Source organism: Neltuma alba, unplaced genomic scaffold (assembly GCF_004799145.2).
Source record: "Neltuma alba isolate B1F8T4 unplaced genomic scaffold, ASM479914v2 tig00011058_pilon, whole genome shotgun sequence".
In the NCBI taxonomy this organism is placed as follows: Eukaryota; Viridiplantae; Streptophyta; class Magnoliopsida; order Fabales; family Fabaceae; genus Neltuma; species Neltuma alba.
In genome coordinates this window covers 258,037-272,808 of record NW_021635802.1, presented here as the reverse complement: position 1 = coordinate 272,808, position 14,772 = coordinate 258,037, and the positions used below count along the sequence as shown (strand labels likewise).

The 14,772-nt window shown below is 38.9% G+C and overlaps 1 protein-coding gene across 1 annotated transcript; it reads left to right on the top strand.

The window, feature by feature from the left end:
- The first annotated feature begins 1,988 nt into the window (after positions 1–1,988).
- LOC114760956 (uncharacterized) lies at positions 1,989–4,132 on the top strand. Its single transcript, XM_028950274.1, has 3 exons — positions 1,989–2,469; positions 2,556–2,953; positions 3,914–4,132. The coding sequence occupies exons 1-3, from the start codon at positions 1,989–1,991 to the stop codon at positions 4,130–4,132; spliced, it is 1,098 nt and encodes a 365-aa protein (XP_028806107.1).
- Positions 4,133–14,772: the final 10,640 nt, after the last annotated feature.

Genomic DNA, 14,772 nt, shown 5'->3' with positions numbered 1-14,772 from the left:
GTCTAACTTGAGAAAGTTAACTTTCGTGAACTTTGGTAAAAACATGCTAGTCCAAAATTTAATTGAGTTAATAGATGGTTTTGTCGATAGAGCAGAGATGTATCTGTTGACCTAGCATAGACTAAATGGTTTTGGTTTTTAAATGCAACCTTTTCAAACAGTGCAAGAGATTGCTGTGTTTTAATTGTGATTGCAAACATTTGGTTTTGACTTGAGAAAGCTTAATCAATTCTGCAAACCAGGCTAACTAAACTTATTGTAAAGCACTACTTGAGAAGTAATTAATCCAGTTTCATGAAGTACTTTAGTGAAGAATACCCTAGTCTCTTAATTGTTTCAAGGTCGATTTGATTTTATACTGCTTTAAACCATTGTTTTCCTAATTTCATTTCACAAACTCTTTTACAACAATTGTTTCACTTAACCTAATCAAATACACAATTATGATTTTTAACTCATCTAGCCTTAGTCTCTGAGGGAACGATACTTTTTATATTACTTGCGACCCGTCCACTTGCGGTTAAGTTTATCGGTGAACAAGTTTTTGGCGCCGTTGCTGGGGACTAACGGCGAGAGTGTTTGAGGTTGATTGTCCTTATTGTGTGATTGGTTACGCTTAAGTTTCAGTTAGCATTTGTAGTGGTTATAGGTAGTAGTAGTATTTTTTCGTTCATTTCTCTTGATAAGTTTGATACTTTTGTTTTGATTTGAATGTGCAGGTAACCCCTGACGCATGCAAGGAAGACTGGAAGTTATTGTGGAAGAAGTTACTGAAGAAGAATCCAGGTGGGAGAAACTGAAAACACACCGGAGATTCAACAACAACCTCAGTTACTTCCACTACCACCACCTGAATCAGAATCAGAAGAAAACATGGCGGAGGAAGATGAGAACGACGTGTACACCCTGGATGACTATTTGGATAAAGAAGGGCAGACTTTTCACTCAAGTATCCGTCTACCAGACATTCAAGCCAGGAATTTTGAAATCAAGCCCGTTATGATTCAACTACTGGGGATGATGGGTACTTTTGAAGGAAATTTTAATGATGATCCAATGAGCATTTGACCAAGTTTATAGAGGTTTGTGAGAACTTCAAACAAAATGGGGTTACTAAAGATGCACTGCGATTGAGATTGTTCCCCATGTCGTTATCTCACAAGGCGAAAACGTGGTTGAATTCTTTACCAGAACACTCCATTAAGACTTGGGATGATCTTGTATCTAAGTTCAAGGCCAGATTTATTCCAAGGGCAAACGTGCTACATTAAGGGGTGAATTGCTTTCTTTCGAGCAGCATCCGGATGAGTTATTCTACGAGGCTTGGGAAAGATTCAAGGATATGTGGAGAAATTGTCCAAATCATGAGCAAAAGAAATATGTTCTAATGGAAGCCTTCTGGAATGGGTTGAATGATCAGACAGTGACAATGCTGAATACCGCTTCAAACGAAGGAATCGGAAAGATGAAGGTAAATGAGCTATATGAACTGTATGAAGAGGTGGCATCTAGCACTATGCAACAGTATAACAAGAGAAGGCAAAGTTCTGGGAGATATAAGGAGCCTAGTTCTTTCATCAAGGGATATTGCATCGCAACTTGAAGCAATATCTAAGAGATTTGACAATCTGGAATTGCAGATTAAGAAAGGAAATGCTGCAGGAGTTCATGCACTTCAGGCTCCGGGATACACTTGTGACCATTGTAATGAGGAACATCATTCTGATCAATGCCCATACACCTTGGAGACAGTCAATTATATGAATAATGCACATGAAGACCACAAGGAAGCCCTTACTCTCTCAAACTTACAATCCAAATTTGAGAAATCATCCAAATTTCTCTTGGCGAAATGGGCCAAGTTTGAATCCACCACAAATATTACCATCTGGTGCTAAACAAATGGGCCTCCTGGTTTTCATGGTCAACCACAGCAACATCAATTGCAACAGCAGCATCCTCAAAAGGAAGAATCCAAAATTGAGAAGATGTTTGCTCAACTATTAGCAAATCAAGAATCTGCAAGGGCTGAGAATAAGGCAACATTTTCTCTCCATGAAACTGCCATCAAGAATCTCGAGGTTCAAATGGGTCAACTGGCTTCACAAATGAATGTACTCACAAGAAGCAGCTTACCAAGTGATACCATTCCCAATCCAAAAAGGGATGGTAATGAAGAGTGCAAAGCTATCAGTTTGAGAAGTGGAAAGCAATTACCTGACATTCAGAGGCCTAGTAAGACCAGCAAGGACATCACTAACAGTATGGTGACTGACCTTGATACAAATGAGCTTTCAGAAGAAGGTGGTGTAGTAGAAGAGGAAGAAACCAAGAAAAGGAAACAAACAGAAGAAAATCTCAATGATGTGGTTCGAGGAAAGAATGTAGAGGGTGAAATGGTTGATGATAAAAGAGAAGACACACTCCCCCTCCTGCTACACAGATGCCGCCACTTCCCTTTCCTCAAAGGTTCAGGAAGAAAGATGAAGATGTCCAATTCAAGAAATTTGTGGACATGTTTAAGCAATTACACATCAACATCCCGTTTGCTGAAGCATTAGAGCAGATGCCTAAGTATGCTAAGTTTCTTAAGGATGTTCTCTCCAAGAAGAAGAGATTTGGTGAATTTGAAACAGTAGCCCTGACTGAAGATTGTAGTGCCATCTTGCAGCGAAAACTCCCACCCAAATTGAGAGATCCAGGCAGTTTTTATATTCCATGCAACATAGGCAAACACTTCAATGGAAAAGCCCTATGCGATTTGGGAGCAAGTGTTAACTTGATGCCTCTAGCTGTATTTAATCGATTAAATTTGGGTGAAGCAAGGCCAACAACTGTTACATTGCTCTTTGCTGACAGAAGTATCTCATATCCAAAAGGGATTGTAGAAGATGTCTTGGTGAAGGTAGATAAATTCATATTCCCAGCTGATTTCATTGTGTTAGACTGTGAGGTAGATTGGAATATCCCCATTATTTTGGGACGGCCATTCTTAGCTACTGCAAGAACCCTATTGACGTAGAAAAGGGTGAGATCACCATGCGAGTAAATGATGAGAAGGTGATATTCAACATGAATCAAGCCTTGAAGTTTCCAGATGATTCTGCTCACTGTAATTGTATCGATGTGATTGACACTACAGTGCAAGAGGAGTGATTAACTCTTTGACCAAAGACCCATTAGAAGCATTGTTGATTGGAGAAACAAGTAGTATTGATGGCAAGGTTGAAGCTTATGCAGAAATGATGAGTATTGAAGCATTCCGTATCGAAAAGCTAAGACTTTTGAGCCTCTGATGTGACTAGTGCTTTAAGCTCTCCTCTAAAGCCTTCTGTGGATGAACCGCCAGTGTTGGAGTTTGAAGACTTTACCATCACATCTCAAGTATGCCTACTTGGGTAATTCTACTACTTTACCTGTGATCGTTCTTCTAAGTTGTCCACGTTGCAAGAAGAGAAACTGTTAAGGGTCTTGAGACACCACAAGAAAGCTATTGGGTGGTCTATAGCTGACATCAAAGGGATCAGCCCTTCTATTTGTATGCACAAGATTTATTAGAGGATGGTCACAAACCTTCCATTGAGCATCAAAGGAGATTAAACCCGGTTATGAAAGAGGTAGTTAAGAAAGAGATCCTTAAATGGCTTTCTGCTGGCATAGTCTACCCTATTTCTGTAGTTCATAGGGTGAGCCCAGTTCAATGCGTCCCTAAAAAAGGGTGGTATAAACTGTAGTGGCTAACACCCGAAATGAGCTAGTTCCAACTCGTACTAGACTGGGTGGAGAATTTGCATGGACTATCGAAAGTTAAATGTAGCAACCAGAAAAGACCATTTCCCGCTGCCATTTATTGATCAGATGTTAGATAAACTTGCTGGGCAAGAATTCTTTTGTTTCTTGGATGGGCATTCAGGATACAACCAATTGTAATAGCCCCAGAAGATCAAGAGAAAACAACCTTTACTTGTCCATATGGCACGTTTGCTTCAAAAGAATGCCATTTGGTCTTTGCAATGCTCCAGCAACATTCCAAAGATGCATGATGGCCATCTTTGCTGACATGATTGAGAAAACAATTGAAGTGTTCATGGATGACTTCTCTATTTTGGAGATTCTTTTGATTGTTGCTTAGATATTTGGCGGCTATTCTGCAACGATGTGAAGAAACTAATTTGGTTTTGAATTGGGAAAAATGTCACTTCATGGTGCAAGAGGGCATTGTCCTTGGTCATCGAGTATCCAAACAAGGCCTAGAAGTTGACAAGGCAAAGGTATCTGTTATTGAGCAATTGCCTCCACCAACAAGTGTTAAGGGTATTAGAAGTTTCTTGGGTCACGCGGGATTCTACCGTCGTTTCATTAAAGATTTCTCTAAAATCACTAAGCCTTTGTGCAATTGTTGGGAGAAAGATAGGGAGTTTCAAGTTTGATGACCTTGTATGAACTCTTTTGAAGAATTAAAGAAGAAGCTCACCTCAGCACCAATTTTAGTGGCACCTAATTGGGAGCTACCCTTCATCATTATGGCAGATGCTAGTGATTTTGCCGTTGGAGCAGTTTCTAGGACAAAAAGTAGAAAAGGTCTTCCATCCCATCTACTATGCTAGTAAAACCTTGGATGATGCCCAACTTAACTACACTACTACAGAGAAAGAATTGCTTGCAGTGGTGTTTGCTTGTGAGAAATTCCGGTCTTATATTGTAGGCACCAAAGTGACTATCTATACAGACCACTCTGCCCTAAAGTACCTGTTTACCAAGAAAGATTCCAAAGCACGCCTGATTCGATGGGTCCTTTTGCTTCAAGAATTTGACTTGGAAATTGTTGATAGGAAAGGCACTGAGAACCAAGTGGCCGATCATCTATCTCGATTAAGTAGTGAAGCTCAACATGATCATTGTCAAGAGATCAATGCAGCTTTTCCCGATGAATGCTTGTTCTTTGTGGATAACTCAACTACTCCATGGTATGCAGATCTGGTTAATTATCTGGTTTGTGGAACTCTGCCACTAGACCTTAACTCCCATCAAAAGAGGAAATTTCTTCACGATGCAAAGATGTACTTTTGGGAAGAACCTTACTTGTTCAAAAGATGTGCCAATCAGATGATAAGAAGATGTGTTCCGGAAGTTGAGCAGCAAGATATTCTAGAGTGTTGCCACTCTTCAGCTTATGGGGGCACTTAGAGAGAGAGAGAAAACGGCTGCCAAAGTCCTTCAAAGTGGTTTTATTGGCCTTCACTATTTAAAGATGCATATGCCTTTGTGATCCGATGTATCGGTGTCAACGAGTGGGAAACATATCAAGAAGGAATGAAATGCCTCTGAATAATATTCTGGAAGTTGAACTCTTTGATGTATGGGGAATTGACTTCATGGGCCCATTTCCAAAGTCTCTCAATCAAGAGTACATTCTGGTTGCTGTGGACTATGTCTCGAAATGGGTTGAAGCTACTGCATGTGTATCCAGTGATGCTAAAACGGTGATCAAATTCTTAAAGAAAAACATCTTCACGAGATTTGGAGCACCTCGGGCTATTATTAGTGATGGCAGTTCTCACTTTTGCAATCACCAATTTCAAGCTCTGATGAAGAAATATGGTGTAAAGCACAGGGTAACTTTGGCTTATCATCCTCAGTCAAATGGCCAAGCAGAAATATCCAACCAGATCAGAGATCAAAAGCATTCTTGAGAAAGTAGTAGGTGCAACAAGAAAAGATTGGTCATTAAAACTGGATGATGCTCTTTGGGCCACAGGACAGCATATAAAACTCCGATTGGGATGTCTCCCTATCGATTGGTGTTTGGAAAAGCATGTCATTTGCCTGTAGAATTGGAACATGGAGCTTACTGGGCCATAAAAAAGCTCAACTTTGACTTTTAAGCTGCTGGTGCAAAAAGGCTCCTTCAACTGAATGAATTGGAGGAATTTCGCCTTAATGCCTATGAAAGTGCAAGGCTCTATAAGGAACAGACCAAGAAGTATCATGATCAAAAAATTATCCCCAAGGTCTTTGAAGCGGGGCAAAAGGTGTTACTTCATAATTCAAAATTGAGATTATTTCCGGGCAAACTCAAATCACGCTGGTCAAGGCCATTGGTACAAGCTACTAACCATGGTGGTGGTAGGTGGAGTGGAAAATGAAAAGGGTGAAAGATTTCATGCAAATGGCCATCGTTTGAAGCATTATTGGGGTGTGAAAGGTGGGATCGTCAAGTCTCTACGATCTACTTTGCTGAACAATCATAACAGAGCTGAAGAGTCAGGCTGAAGACTATAAACCAAGCGCTACTTGGGAGGCAACCCAAGCTCTAAACTTGCCTTTGATGTGTTTCTTTTATTTCATTTGTTTTAGTAGATTTACGTTTGATCTTTGTTTTTGTAGGCCTTTTGGTTATTCCTCAAACTTTGGAGCTTAGCAGGAGTGGTTGATTTCTAATTAGCGCAACCAGGGAAGTGCATCTAACCTTAATCTCCAGCAGTGGCCTTGACCTTGATTGGTTGAATTTGTGTTAAATTGAGGCTTGTGGGTTTTTCTTTATGTGGTTGTTTTGTTGTGTTTGTTTTTATGCTTGTGCTTATGTTTAGTCTTGTTTTATTGTGTGTAGGGTGTTTGATTGTGGTAGGTCTAGTCTGTGTTTATTAATTTTCCATGTAGGCCTTCTGTGTGAGGTGCCGCGGCGCATTTTGAGGAGCCGCGGCGCCTCGTCTGTTTCAGAATACTCTTTTGTAATAGGCACCGCGGCCCCCTGTCTGTTTCAGAATACTCTTTGTAATAGGCGCCGCGGCCCCTGCGTTAATCTGCCGCGGCGCCTCGTCCTTGGTTTTAGGTCCGTCTTGGTAAAATCCGCCACGGCGTTTAGACATATAGGCCGCGGCACGAATGCTTTAACTAGCGTCTGCAATTCTGTAAAAGGCACCGCAACGCCTTGGTGAATCCACCGCGGCGTCTTCTCGCATCTTCTTCTTTATGTTTCCCATTTTAACCTTACTTATTTGTCTCAATTCCCACTTTGCCCTTGTGTATCTGACCAGTTTTGAGGGTAGATTCATTGTTTTAATTTTAAAACCCTAACCCTTTGGTCTTTTCACTCTCCATACCAATTTCAAAACCCCCCCATTCCCGTCAAAATACTTCGGTCCATTCCACTTTGTCTCTTCAGTTTCTCCCTCCCCGTCGCCGCCGGTCCGCTCTCGTTCTCCCCGTCGCCGCCGGTCGTCCCTTCTCCCACCACCAGTCACCTCTAGTTCTCCCACCGTCGGCGCCAAGTTTGTGCTTATGCTTCTGTGCCTTCCGTCCCCTGTCCGTCCACTTCCGCCCATTGTTCGTCCGTTCTCTTGCGGTTTGTGTTCTTTCTCTCTCTTTTATTTGTTTTATTTTAGTTTAGTTTTGCTGGAGATGGGTAATGCTAGGGTTGTGCATTGTGGTTAGATGATTTTTAAACTCTAGATGGGGGCATTTTGATTCTCTGAGGTTACATTGTGGTTAGGTGATAATTCCTTATTGCCCAACTATCTGTGAACATGTACTAATGAAAATGTGATACTTGTGAAATTGAGTGATCATAGCTTGGACCTAAATTGAGAAAATGAGGTGCTTGTCTAAATTTTCAAAAAACACCGGTTCATTACCCAAATTATGTTGTTCTTTTTCACTTGTATCTGATTTGGAAATGTTATTCTGATTTAGTGAAATTAGTTTAAATTGGCAGCTACTGATGGTTGTCTGATTTTGAAATTATTAGATAAAAGAGAACCTTTGTGAACTTAGTTTGAATTGGGGGTATTTTATAACTCAGGTTTAGAAAGGGATTAAGTAATGGTGAGATTGTGTTCTGGCTCTTTGATTTAAGTTTGGGGGAAAGTTTTTCTTTGCTTTTAGGTTAGTTTTCTTCTTTTTTCTTTGTCGGTTGTTTCGTGATTGGTTGTGTTATTTGCTTAGTTTGTGTGTGGTGTGCTTTGCTTTCTCTTTACAGGTAACAATCCAATGGCCCCCAGGAAGAAAGCCCGTGCTACCTCCCCTGATCCTCCAATTAAAGAGCTTATTGAAAGAAGAGGTTTGCATCAAGAAAGAGAATTTCCGTGCACAAACAAATTCGGGTTTTATAAAAAAGCAAGGAAGCTCAACTTCTTAAATCTGATTGGTCCCAAAGGCGAAGGGAATGAGAAGCTGGTCAGGAAATTCTACATTAGGGTGGCAACAAACTTGAGTAATGAGATGTTTATACGGTACCAGCATGTCCTCATTACTCCGGTGCGCATCAGAGATCACTATGAGCTTCCCGAAGTTGAAAAGTGCCAATATCAGTGGTATCTCAACAATCAAAAGATCATAACAGACTCAATGAAAGAATGCTTGATTGTTACATGTCCCCCAAAAACACTGGGGGAAGGGATAATGGCTCTCCAACAAGTACAAAGCCACACTGATGAAGATATGCATCAAAAAAAGATTAAAGTTGGCCCTTTCTCTGTTTCTAATATGGTGAATGAATCTGACTTGCGGTTGATTCAATATGTTTTTGAACAATCATGGTTAGATTCATATATCCCAACTATATTATATTAATTACTACTTTCAATTCTAAATATAAAACCTAGTTTGTAGTGCAGTTGATTCGATATATTTTTTTTGTACAACGAACTATGTCTCATATTTAGAACCAAAAGTAGTACAAATTAGTATTTATATGTGTTTATTTGTGTTTTATAAAAGCTTAAATCATCCATCTTATATTGTCTTTATCGAGACATTTTTTCTTCACGTGTTTAATTTGAAACAATCTCAATTCACTACAAAAAAAATATGTTAATTCTAGCGGTTAGAGTGTTACATTTCTAGCGGTTTTAACCGCAACAAATAACATTTGTAGCGGTTAAGGAAACCGCTAGAAAAACAGGTGCAAGAAAAAATTTCTAGCGGTTATCGCAACCGCTACACATCATGGTCAAAACGATAGAAAATTTCTAGCGGTTCCGAACCGCTAGAAAATCTGAAGGAGACACATTACTAGCGGTTTTATAAACCGCTAGAAACCTGTAAATAATTTCAGTAGCGCGCGAAAATTACTAGCGGTTATAGAACCGCTAGAAATTTTTGTGAAATTAAATTTTCCCGCCAATTGAATTTTAAGAATGGCGGGGAAACTTTTCTAGCGTTTGTTAACCGCTAGAAATTTTGGCGCAAAATTTAAATTTGACGAAATATTTCTAGCGGTTCGGAACCGCTAGAAATGTTTACCGTGCCAGGAAAAAAAATTTATGGTTTTTCATATTATAATTTTAAAAACCATTAAATAAATTATTTTGAAGAATTTTTGTTAATTTGTATAATTAGTTATATGTTACATTTTATATATTCAAATTTTGTAATAAAAAATATGTAATTAAATTATGAATGTGTCAAAAGAAGTGAATTTAATCTAATAAGATAATTTAATTGAATATTTAATAAGATAGTTGAATTGAAGATGATATATTTTGGAATATTGAACCTATAGTATTAGGTTGATGAGTATTTGAATCAGTTGAGGAGGGCATGACAAATGTGGAGAAGAAAAATCTGAAAGGAAAGGAGAAATAAATATGTTAGTAAATTTTAAATAAAAACAAATAAAAGATACAATGAATTATAAAATAAAATTACTTACCATAGAGTAAAGAGAAAAAAACCACAATATGAGATAGTAAGAAAAAAAGAGAGAATTATGAAGAAGAATAGGAGAGGAAGGAAAAGAGATGGAGTAAATGAATGTAGAGAAGATATGGTATTTATAGAGATCAGCGACACATTTGTAGCGGTGTTTTTGTAGCGTTTTATAACATTTTGTAGCTGTTATTCATTTTCTAGCGTATATATAAGCGCTAGTAATTAGTAGCGGTTATATATGTAGCGGTTATTAACCGCTAGAAATTTAGTATTTTTTATTTTTAAAATCTGAACGAATTTTAATTTACAGGTATGTATTTTGTAGCGGTTCATAACCGCTACAAATTTTTTCGCGAAATTGTAATTTGTAGCGGTTAATAACCGCTACAAATTACAATTTCGCGAAAAAATTTGTAGCGGTTATGAACCGCTACAAATTAAAATTTTTTATTTTTAAAAAAATTTTACGAATTTTAATTTATACATATGTATTTATGGACGAAAAATTTGTTAAATAATTTATTTTGGATGCTGCTACTCTCCATCATCATCCGGCCTGAAAGGACATATTTTAAAAAAATTTGTTAAATTTATGTTGTATTTGGAAAAATTAGTAATTAGTAGTTAATTATTTAAATAATTTAAGAAAAGACGTGTACCTGATAAGTGGCAAATTATCATCTCCTTGAGGAAAGAAGTCTTCAAAATTCGAGGGTTGGAAGGGTTCACTGTCGTAAATAATGTCACCATCACCCATATCATAAAGATCCCGTGGCTTGAGGTGAACGACCATATTCCAGTCTTTATGTTTCTCGTCCTCGACATAGTAAATTTGGTGTGCCTCAGAAGCAAGGATATATGGCTCATCATCTTCAGATGCCCCCGTATGAATAAGTCTAGAGAAATTGACTGAGGTGATGCCCAAATGGTCAGTAGCGAGTCCCCGTGAAGTTGTCGTATTTGCCCAGGAGCATTTGAACAGTGTCACGGTGAAAAGCTGGTAAGTCAACTCAATAATGTCAATTAGCTTTCCATAGTAAGTGACGCCTCCAAAGCGCATATCGCCATCACTACTGCTAGCATAACATCTCGTTCCGAATGTCCCGCAAACTCCAGAGTTTTGTGTGAGCAATCCCTGATCACGTCCAACCGTACAGAACTTGAAGCCGTTGACATTGTACGCGGTAAACCTTCGTGCATGGTCTAACGGACCGAGAGAAAGAGCTCTGAATTCATCTGTGTATGGGCTGTTGTCATTACGTATTCGACGTGTAAACCAACTGGGAAACTCTTTGTGGACTCTTTTATCAATGTCAGCAGAACGCGCACGGCCCCGTAGCTGACGCCTGAGATAACTCCTAAACTCACTATAGTAAAGTGTAATTTGTTAGAAGAGTCAGTAAGAAACAAATATAAAGTGTAAAAGCTAGTGAGCTTATATGATATATATACTTACTGCATGAAGGGTTCAACTTGGCTGCAATTTATCAAAACGTGTCTGTGTGCCTGGAGTTTCTCTGTAGGAGTGAGTCTGAAGAATTCATATCCTCCAACTGGTTTCCCAACAGGAGGAAATAAAGTTGACGTGGAAGGACCGGGAGGAGAATCATCTACGCGACGCGGGCGGTTAAAAGATGTCTCCATGTCATCAAAGTACCTCGAACAGAAAGTTAGGACCTCATCTCCGGAATAACCTTCTGCTATTGACCCCTCAGGCCATGCCTTATTCCTAACATATGATTTTAATTTTCCCAAGTACCTGTAAGTTAAAATTGCATTAATAATTACGAGTAAATGAAAGAACAATGTGAAATTTAAAGAGGCGGGAATAAAGATAATCTAGTACCTCTCTATAGGGTACATCCATCGATAGTGAACTGGGCCAGCAACCTTTGCTTCTCGAACAAGGTGGACAGTCAAGTGAACCATAACAGTAAAGAATGATGGAGGAAATATCATCTCCAAGTGACAAAGTGTAAGAATAATTTTATTTTGCAGCTGATCAAGCTCTTCCGCTACCAAGACCTTCGCACACAACTTCTTGAAAAATGAACATAATTCTACCAAAACCACCGATACATCAGAAGGAAGTGTGTTTTTCAAGGCCAATGGAAGTAACTGTTGCATAAGAACATGAGAGTCATGACTTTTCAACCCAGTAACCTTTCGAGCCTGCAGATCGATACACCTTGAGATGTTGCTAGAATATCCATCTGGTACTTTTATGTTCTTCAACGTCGAGAGGAAGATATCCTTGTTCTGCTTTGTCAAGGTGAATTTAGCTGGCTGAAACTTGTCGTTTTCATCAGGCCAAGCCTCTTCACGAATTCCCCAGGCCCGTAAATCTTTTCTAGCTGCGAGATGGTCTTTGGACTTTCCAGCTTCATTGAGCAACGTATATAGCACATTATCGCACACATTTTTTTCAATGTGCATAACATCCAAACTGTGTCGTAGCAAATTAGATTCCCAATAAGGAAGAGTGAAAAATATGCTTCTCTTCCGCCATTGCATAGGTTGCGTATCAGATGTCCCACGAGATCGTCGTCCCAATCGTTCGGGATCCACACTCTTACCAAACTCGATATGAACATCTTCTAACTGCCGCAAAATATCCATACCAGACAAAGTAACAGGAGGATCTCTCTTCTCCTGTTTCCCATCGAAGCGAATCCGTTGCAATCTAAGTCTGTGCTTGGAATCAAGGAACCGTCGATGTCCTATGAAGCACCACTTGCGACTGTGTGGAAGGCGACATGGCACAGAATCAAAATTGCACTCAGGACAGGCCAACCCAGTATGCACATTCCAGCCAGACAAAGTTCCCAAACGGGAAAATCACTTATTGTCCACATCAAGGCTGCACGGAGATTGAATAGTTGCTTGTCATGTGAGTCATATGCCTCAACACCATTCGTCCATAGGTCGAGCAATTCGTGTATCAACGGTTGCAGGTATACGTCAATATCATTTCCTGGTGCTTTCTTGCCAGGAATGATCATGGAAAGCAAAAAGGAGCTCTGCTTCATGCACATCCAAGGTGGTAGATTGTATGGAATTAACACCACCGGCCAGATACTGTAACTTGTGCTCATGTTTCCGAAGGGATTAAAACCATCGGTTGCCAATGCAAGACGTACATTTCTAGGATCATTGGCAAAGTCTGGAAATTTCGCATCAAACGCTTTCCACGCCTCCGAGTCTCGTGGGTGCCTTAACCTACCATCTAGGTTTTCCTCAGTCGCGTGCCACCTCATGTGCTGAGCCATTTTTGATGACATATACATTCTTTGCAACCGTGGTTTCAAAGGAAAGTATCTAAGAAAATAATATATTAAAAATTTAAAATACCGAATATTTAATACTAAATATTGACTCAATTTAAGAAAATTGATGACATAATCAATTGTTTTAAGAATTTCAAATATAGAATATTTTTAGAGACGGAACAAGTAACACGCTGTAATAATTTGTACCTGAGAATTTTGGCCGGTTTCTTCTTTTGCTTCTTGCCCTTCCGTACCGACTTATAGCGTGACGTCTTGCATCTCGTACAAATCTCTTTGTTGGCATCATCTCCCCAGTATAGCATACAGTCGTTTGGGCATGCATCTATCTTCTTATAGTTCAAGCCAAGCTTGTTAATAATCTTTTTTGCTTCGTAAAAAGACGGAGGGAATTCAGCTTGGGGGAAAGCATCTCCCAGTAATTCCAGCAACATAGACATCGCCTTGTCAGTCATACCGCACAAGCATTTGATGTGATACAGCCTCACCAAGAATGACAACTTCGAATACTTTGTACACCCAGAATAAAGAGGCTTGTCAGCTTCGGTCATGAGGTCAAAAAATTCCCGAGCAGTTTCGTTTCTTAGAAACTCCGGTTGAGGTCCCTCTACTTCATCTTCGTTGGGATTCGAGCTTTCGTGAACACCAAAAGCATCACGCACAGCATCATTCACGGCATCGGCCTCATCCACTCGAACTCCCATCCGTGAAACTACTGGCACTGACTCAGCACCCATATCTAGCCGTTCCCCATGTAGTTGCCAAAATACGTACTCTCGCGGAAAAGGCTTAAAGATTAAATGTTCCCTAACAATATCTTTGGGATGCCACTTTTTGAAATTACATTTAGGACAGGGACACTGAATCTTACCATTTACGGCAGCATTGGCGAAAGCAAAATCCAAGAAATAGTTTAGACCAGCCAAGTATTGCGGAGTCGACCGGTGCAAGTTGATCCACGACCTATCCATGACTAATAATGCTCAAATTTCGTGAAAATATGACACAGAGCTCAAAGAGAAGTTAAAATGGAATTCAGTTGAAGTGCTTCAGCTTATAAAGGAGGCTGGAGGAACGGTCATTTTTTTGTAGCGGTTACAAACCGCTACAAATTTGTAGCGGTTTTAACGGAAATTTTCAATTTCCAGCGGTTATTAACCGCTAGAAATTCTAAATATCGGTTACAAACCGATAGAAATTTCTAGCGGTTTTAACGGGAATTTTCTCTCCATCGGTTTGAATTTTCTAGCGGTTATAAAACCGCTAGAAAATTAGGTAAAATTTGCTAATTTTCTAGCGGTTCTGGTGAAATTTCTAGCGGTTTAACGTGAATTTTCTGTCCATCGGTTTTGAATTTTCTAGCGGTTATAAAACCGCTAGAAAATTCAACTGCTAGAAAATTTGCTAACTTTCTAGCGGTTCTGGTGAACCGCTAGAAAATTGTAAACTTTTCTAGCGGTTAACCAGAACCGCTAGAAAATTAGCAAATTTTCTAGCAGTTGAATTTTCTAGCGGTTTTTGAACCGCTACAAACGCTATTATTTTTAAATATTAAATAGAAATACCGCACAATAAATTAATAACATTACGAAAATAAATATTTATTAAATTAATAAATGATTATAGAATTATTTTGATTAATTAACATGTTTAACGTGTTTAATAAATTGTAATGTTGATGTTGTAATAAATAAATAAATATTTCAATATTAATTAGTACTTGACATAAATAAAATTATAGAAATAAATCAATAAAGGAAACAAATAAATATAAAATTTAGATAAATATCTAAATAGTATATAAAACCGTAAAATCAAGATTCTAATAAAATCC